Source organism: Nicotiana tabacum, chromosome 15 (assembly GCF_000715075.1).
Source record: "Nicotiana tabacum cultivar K326 chromosome 15, ASM71507v2, whole genome shotgun sequence".
NCBI lineage: Eukaryota > Viridiplantae > Streptophyta > Magnoliopsida > Solanales > Solanaceae > Nicotiana > Nicotiana tabacum.
Genome location: NC_134094.1, coordinates 1,839,689 through 1,847,066, shown reverse-complemented (window position 1 = coordinate 1,847,066; position 7,378 = coordinate 1,839,689). Strand labels below are relative to the sequence as shown.

At 34.5% G+C, this 7,378-nt stretch overlaps 1 protein-coding gene across 1 annotated transcript; it reads left to right on the top strand.

Moving 5' to 3' along the window:
• Positions 1-1,540: 1,540 nt before the first annotated feature.
• Positions 1,541-6,209, top strand: LOC107778148 (V-type proton ATPase subunit E). The gene is made up of 6 exons (XM_016598349.2): positions 1,541-1,794; positions 2,803-2,903; positions 3,701-3,893; positions 4,509-4,702; positions 4,896-4,995; positions 5,851-6,209. Exons 1-6 carry the CDS (start codon positions 1,693-1,695, stop codon positions 5,884-5,886), a joined length of 726 nt encoding a protein of 241 aa, XP_016453835.1. The 5' UTR covers positions 1,541-1,692; the 3' UTR covers positions 5,887-6,209.
• The last annotated feature ends 1,169 nt before the right edge of the window (positions 6,210-7,378 follow it).

The window sequence follows — 7,378 nt, the reverse complement described above, 5'->3', positions numbered from 1 at the left end:
GGTATAACATTTGTTGATTAAACACGTATATATAACCTTATTTAACACTCTAAATTCGTTTCACTTGCGTTTATTGAAAATTTAACTAGAAAAATAATGGGTTGGGCATTAAAAAATGCGAAGGGTGATGATTGTTGGAGATGAGTTTAATAAGAGGGGAAAACAACAATGCTTTTTCCTTGTCTAAGTGGAACAACAAGTGAAAAATAGTCTGAATCAAATATAAATTGAGTTAAATGTTTTCTGATTTTAATTTATTTAAAATTTACTTAAATCAGAATAATAAATTATATGTCACGTTAGGTGAAATGATAATAGATGAAGATTATGACTTGACTCGTCCAACTCAATACCATGTTTTCATTTGTTAGAAGAGTTAGAACTTTTGTGGACTAAAAATTCACACCTTTTAATTAAATTTTCACAAATATTAAATTTTGCCGTGGAAGTAGGTCAATTCTTTAAAGGCATAATAGTTAAAGACCTCCCTGAACTTGACGCTTTTTGGCGAGTGTACACCTTAACTATTCGTGGTCCTAAATATCTCCTTCAACATGTTTTTTTGAAGTTATTAACTCCTTAACTTGTTGGACCTTAGCATTGTGCATCCACGCGCGGTCCATATGAAATTTTCATCTGATGTGGTTGTACATAGTGGCAAAATAAATTATTTTTTATTTATTTAAAATTTTAAAACTCTAATAAAATATTAGGGCCTTTACGCCATTTCAATTGCAATACAACTTAAATCCGACGAAGAATTCACCGGAAGAATCAAATGGGTCCTTTCAATTGAACTCAAATCAGTTTTAAATACAACTACAACTCTAGTGGAAGAATCGATGAAAACTCGAATCTAACTCAAATAAGTTATAAATATAACTCCGGCGAAAGAATCTGGTGGAAGAATCTAACTCAAATAAGTTTTAAGTATAACTCTGGTGGAAGAAACCGGCAAACCCACCCCAAATGGGTCTCAATCACTGTCCAAATGTGTCCCACATGCCGAGATTAACACCATTACCGCGGGTAATGTTCTCCGAAAGCACACCCAATTTTTGAGGTATTTACAAGGCATATTATGCGTAATTTATGCTGTAAGTTTAGGGAGAAATTTGTTAGTTTGCTAAAGCAAGAAAATGATGTTATATCACAAAATGAGTATGAGAATATGATGAGATAAGGAAGATGAATGGAATTAGGAACGATGACGGTGATATAGGGATTGGAATTTAAAAAAAAAGTCATTTCATCATTTTTATTGTTGGAGATAGAATAACAGTTAACAAAAATGGTAATTTTAGACTGATGTGGCAATTACATGATATTTTCACGCGCCCAAACTCATTTGAAGTTACTTTCTTTGCCATGTAGCGCGTTAAGGAGTTAATAACTTTCAAAAAACCAAGCTGAAGGGGGTATTTAGGACCTCAAATAGTTAAGGTGTACGCTCGCCTAAAAACATCAAGTTCGGGGTTTTTTAAACAAACTTCTTGGGTGTCTTCAGCAATTCTAATAAAATACGGGGCTAGATAGATCAGACATGTGATTTCATTTCAGTTTTAAGACAATTTTTTTGTGAACTGTTGACTCGTGCTCTTACCTGTCTTCTTCTTCTTCTTCGAAAACCTACTCTGTAAAAAGAACCCGAATCGTTGACCCGATTTTGATCCAAAATCCAGATCCGAAAAAATGAACGACACAGATGTCTCAAAGCAGATCCAGCAAATGGTCCGATTCATCCGCCAAGAAGCTGAAGAAAAAGCCAATGAGATTTCCGTTTCTGCTGAAGAAGTAATCCCTATTTATTTTTATTATACAATATCAAATTTAATTGAATTTAATCATTTCTGTTTTTCGCAATTGTTCCAAGTCAGAATTTAATTTCAGTAACTATGAATAGCGCTGCATTCACTAATATTTGTCACTAATATTTGTTATAATAGATATAAATTTGTACTTTTCAAAATTCAATTGTATATAAAGTTCGAGTCTAACAATTTTAAGTGAAAACTTTCTATTTTCTGCATCTAGCATTGTTCTGAGCTAGAGGCGGATCCGAAATTTAAATTAGTTAGTACCAATAGCAGTGCAGTTACCAATTCTAAATTATTTTATATAGTTCGAGTGTAAAAGTTGTAAATGTTCCATATATATAGTTGGAGATGAAAAGTTTAGTTATATATATAGTTCGAGTATATAAAGTTTTCAATGTACTTTTTGAAAAGTTTCAAACTTTCTATTTTCTGCATCTAGCATTGTTCTGAGCCAGAGCCGGATCCTAAATTTATAATTAGTTAGTACAAATACCAGTGCTGTTACCAATTTTTAATTATTTTATATAGTTCGAGTGTAAAAGTTGGGAATGTATACTTTTCAAAAAGTTTCGACTTTCCATACGTATAGTTGGAGTTGAAAAGTTTTACTTATATATATAGTTCAAGTCTAAATAGTTTTCACTTTTCGAAAAGTTTCAAACTTTCTATTTTCTGCATCTAGCATTGTTCTGAACCCTGAGGCGGATCCGAAATTTAAAAAATCAGTTAGTACAAATAGCAGTGCAGTTACCAATTTAAAATTATATAGATAGTTCGAGTGTAAAAGTTGTAAATTTATACTTTTCAAAAAGTTTCGACTTTCCATATATATAGTTGGAGTTGAAAAGTTTTAATTATATATATAGTTTAAGCTGAAAGTAGTGGTGCGTCTAAACTCACCGACATAGAGCTGGATCTGCCTATGTTCGGAGATTTATATAGGTAATTATAGAAATAATGTACAGTGGATGCGATTGTTTCTTAGGAATTCAACATCGAGAAGTTGCAGCTAGTGGAAGCGGAGAAGAAGAAGATTAGACAAGAGTTCGAGCGCAAAGAAAAACAAGTGGATGTTCGCAAAAAGATGTAATTTTGCATATTTGTTTTGGTTTGTTTTGTGTTATAATTTTGTGTTTTAGGTGAAATTGGCTTGAAGAAACAATTATTCGATTTTATGCTTGGGAATTCATATTGCTCGTCAAATGCTTCGATTTGATTTCCTGTTAGCCATCAAATGCCATTGTGCTATAACTGTGAATAGAAGATATTCAGTAGTACTGTTATTGTAACAGCAATCAAAAGCCATTGTATTATAACTATAATGCTATCACTTGATTTTGGCTGAAAAAGATTGTTTTTTTTATAACCATAAAACGATAAAAATGATTGTTTTTATTTGGTGTCTTAGCTGTATGATGTTTGATTGCAGTTTGAAGATAGATACCTTTTTCTTTTTGGTATATCCAGATTTCTGCTTGTTTTGCTCCATGCTAGGTCCGGAACATCATGGAAAAGCTTACTTTAAAAGAAAGAAAATAAAGCTTACTAATGGCATCTTCGGGGGCTTGTGTGCTTTTTTGACATATTCCACTGTTGTATTCTGCTACAATTAATACCTTTTTTTAAAACTCCTTTCTTGCTAGTTAGAGTATAGTTCTATTTTGGAATAAGCCACATGGTTAAACTAGGTATGAAGTTGATTTCCTCACGATGTTCGTTTCTGTAGACTGTAGCAAGCTAGATCATGTTAAATTAGGTGCGAAGTTTAAGTTTAAATTGCAATTGATTTGCCAACATAACATCCTCTGTGGTTCAGCTTATCTAATTTGAATTCTATCAGCGTACATGGTCTTTAAAGTTTTTCAAAAATGTATTTCTCGCAGCGAGTACTCCATGCAACTCAATGCCTCTCGGATCAAAGTTCTTCAAGCTCAGGATGACTTGGTTAACACCATGAAGGAGGCAGCAGCAAAGGAGCTTTTACAAGTTAGCCATCATCACAACGAACTCGTAGAGATTATTCTTCCTCACCACCAAGACAGTTATAAGAAGCTTCTGCATAATCTTATTGTTCAGGTATGGTGGACGTTAATCTACACCATTTTCTCCTCCTTTTTTTTCTGGACTTCCCGAATTAAACTATGAGATCTTAGAAATTGAGCAAGAATACTTTATGGAAGGCATACTATTTAGAAAAAGACCAATATAGTCATCTGTTGATGTGGTTATATGCATCATGATATCCGAACTCTTGGGACGCCAGATTACTTCTTGTTTGGTTTCTATGGCATGTACTGTGCTTTACAAAGGAATGGCAACTTGAAAATTGTGAATCTCTCTGGCTTCAAGTTCAGACTGGATTTTGATATATTAAGTCTAAGACTAGTAGAGTCATGTTATAGTTTTAGATACCAAAATATAATTGGATAGCGTGACAAGAAACTTTTACTGACCTTCAAGCTGGATCCTTTTAAAATTGGGGCTTGACTTAACAGAACCGAAAATTGTAGCACGCATTTTCATTGTAATATGAAGCTTGCGATTTCTTCTTTGCTAAAGCCAATATAATGACTAAGAACTAATTATTGTTTGTTATGTTTGGCTTGACTGCCCGTGGTGTCTGTATGGCTTACTGAACTTATTATTGCTTAGTCTTTAGGCATAATTCGAAACCATCTCTTTCTCTTGCAGAGTTTGCTCAGGCTTAAAGAGCCTTCTGTCCTGCTGCGTTGTCGGAAACATGACGTACACCTGGTTGAACATGTATTGGATGCAGCAAAGGAAGAGTATGCAGAGAAGGCAAATGTCCACGCACCGGAGATCATAGTTGACGACATCCACCTACCTCCGGCTCCATCACATCATAATATGCATGGTCCTTCTTGGTAAGCTGCTCTAGTTACAACCTTACTTTCATGAGGAAACCTTAAAGTACAGCCCTTTGTGCTTAAACTAGGTCCTGTCTGTTGGTTGGATTTTTTTCTTTCCTGCTTTCCTTGTTATTGCTTTTGTGAGAAATCAGCTCTTTGAAAAACCATGTAACTCCTCTTACTAATTTATCTCTATTTATCCCCACAGCTCTGGAGGAGTGGTGTTGGCTTCTCGAGATGGGAAAATTGTGTGTGAAAACACCCTTGATGCCAGATTGGAAGTTGTGTTCCGTAAAAAACTACCAGAGGTTCTTTCTTCTGCCCTTTCCTTCATTTTTGTCAGATTTCTGTGGTCTGGTCTTGCCATTTTCTTTGATTCGCATTCCTCCAATGTACTTTAGACTCGTGATCTATTGCTTGAGTTTTAGCTGTCTATTGATCCCTTGTTATTTAAAATATCATTCAGATGAGTTACAAAGTGTCTTAAATGTTCATTGTTTGAATGGATATGCGTGTTAGATGTTTACTGTTGCTGATTAATGATTGATCTCTGTGGAGTAACTTTCTGCAGCTCAGTTCATTGACACTTTTTTACCTCTTATGTGGTTAAAATTTGCAAAGTCATCTATTTATCGTTTCTGTCACTAAATTTTGTTATCTGGGTGGGGGAAGCAAGTCGGTTGTATCCTAATCATTGTTGAGACTAGACTCTTTCTGAAAACTTGAGTATCTATACGCCTGTAAGTTAATGAAGGCATACAGCCGGTTGAGCAGTTTAAGGTCACAAGAAAATTGTGACTTGAGACTACAAATGTGTTGAGAACCAGCTAAAGAACTAGCTAGGATGGATTGAATGGACGTGGGTGGATGAAGCAAAGAAAATGAGTGAAGACAGAGAATACTACTTTCCAGTAAAATGAGTTGAATGTGCAGTCCTTAGTAGGGATGGGATGACAGCAAGCAGGAACTTCCTGATTTACCCTCCTCTTTTTTTTTTTGGAGGTGGGGGTGGGGGTGGTTATAAAAGATTGCTCATTGCTCTAGAGCTTTGTTCTAGTGTTTTCTACATTGAATGAGTATGCCCCTTCCATCATTTTCTGCATTATTATTATCCTTGCTTAATTAATTGTTAATTTTAATTGCTGCTGTCCTGAATCTTGCAGATCCGCAAGTGTCTGTTCGGTCAGGTTACTGCTTGAGGGATTGGAACCTTTCCTGTATTTATCACTATTTGATCGTCGCTCTCTGGATTCTGATATTGGCGGATGATTGGATTCGTATCACTATTTCTTGTACTATTTCGTTTTCTCTGAAAGGCGTGTTTGCATTATTTAAGCTGTTGGGGCATTGCAACAAACTCTTGTTAGTTGTAATGTTGGTTAGGTCTGAGCATTTTTTCATTGTAATGTTCTGCAATAAGTTTAAGTTGCTTGAACCTGAGTTTGTCGATTGAGACATTAAAATTATGTGAGTAATAGCTCTCTTTGTACTTAATGAATAAGCCAGCTACTGTTTGCTAAAAGATGAGGTGACCAAAAGAGTGTTAAACCAATTTCATTGACATACAATGCAAGTAAAAGGGAAAGGTTCTATAGTAAATGAATCTTAGCATATAACCTAAGGTTTTAAAAAGTTTATTAGGATGGTCTAAAGTTGTAGAAGAAACTTAACTACCTATAAAATTTTATGACCAAACTTAACTACTGTGTGATCTTACGGGTCACTGATTCGAGTCGTGGAAACAACTATTAATTCTTGTATTCGGGTGGACTATCTACTCACACCCCTTGGGGTGCGGCCTTTCCCTAGACCCTGCGTGAATGCGAGATGCTTTGTGCATCGCGCTGCCTTTTAACCTAACGTTTTAACAAGTTTATTGGGATGGTCTAAAGTTGTAGAAGAAACTTATCTACCTATAAAATATTATGGCCAAAGTTTAGATCAACAAGGTTTCACACAAAGTTCACTGAGAATTTCAGACCAAATGATCTGAAGTTATAGAAGAAACTGGACTAACTATAGAACAAAGTTTAACCCATTTTTGCTGCTTAGACATGTATACATATAACAACTTTAAATTATTAAGGATTATTGCCACTATATTTGCCTTGAATTCATAAAGGGAAATAACTTCTTTCCAACTTCTTAAATTATAAATCGAATAGAAATATCAAGGAGCATATTATGTGGTGATTTTGGGATGTCGAATTCTTTCACGAGTAATTAGAATCCACAAGGTGAAAGTATAATGAACAAACTTAATTTAATTTTCCAAATTTGAAACAACAAGTTAGGCAAAAGTTTGGAGTTTACTTGAATAAAGTCCAACATTGGAGTCATTATTGTGTGGCTAAAAAAGAGCATTTTCTTCATTTAAGTAAGAAAAATATGCAATTAATTACCTCACTAGCAAACATGTGTAAAAGGAAGAGTTTTGTGAGAACTTTCGTTTGTCTATGCTTAATTTCCGTAACTAGCTAAACTTTCTTAAATAATTACACGATAAGAAATTTATTTTTATTAATACTGAGTTGACAGAAGTACCATTAAACATCGACCACTCACCACTTATATCGGTGACGCGCACTTCGACTAATTTTATGGAAGAGTTATTACCTTTAATCGTTACAAGTATCAGGTAACTCTATCCACTAAAACTTGGACATATGAGAAGAAATCCCTTAGTGTTTT

Coding starts and splice junctions, on each gene's coding strand:
- LOC107778148 (XM_016598349.2), top strand. CDS start 1,693: ATGAACGACACAGATGTCTCAAAGCAGATCCAGCAAATGGTCCGATTC. Junction 1,795..2,802: donor TTTCCGTTTCTGCTGAAGAA/GTAATCCCTATT, acceptor ATTGTTTCTTAG/GAATTCAACATCGAGAAGTT. Junction 4,996..5,850: donor TCCGTAAAAAACTACCAGAG/GTTCTTTCTTCT, acceptor TGAATCTTGCAG/ATCCGCAAGTGTCTGTTCGG.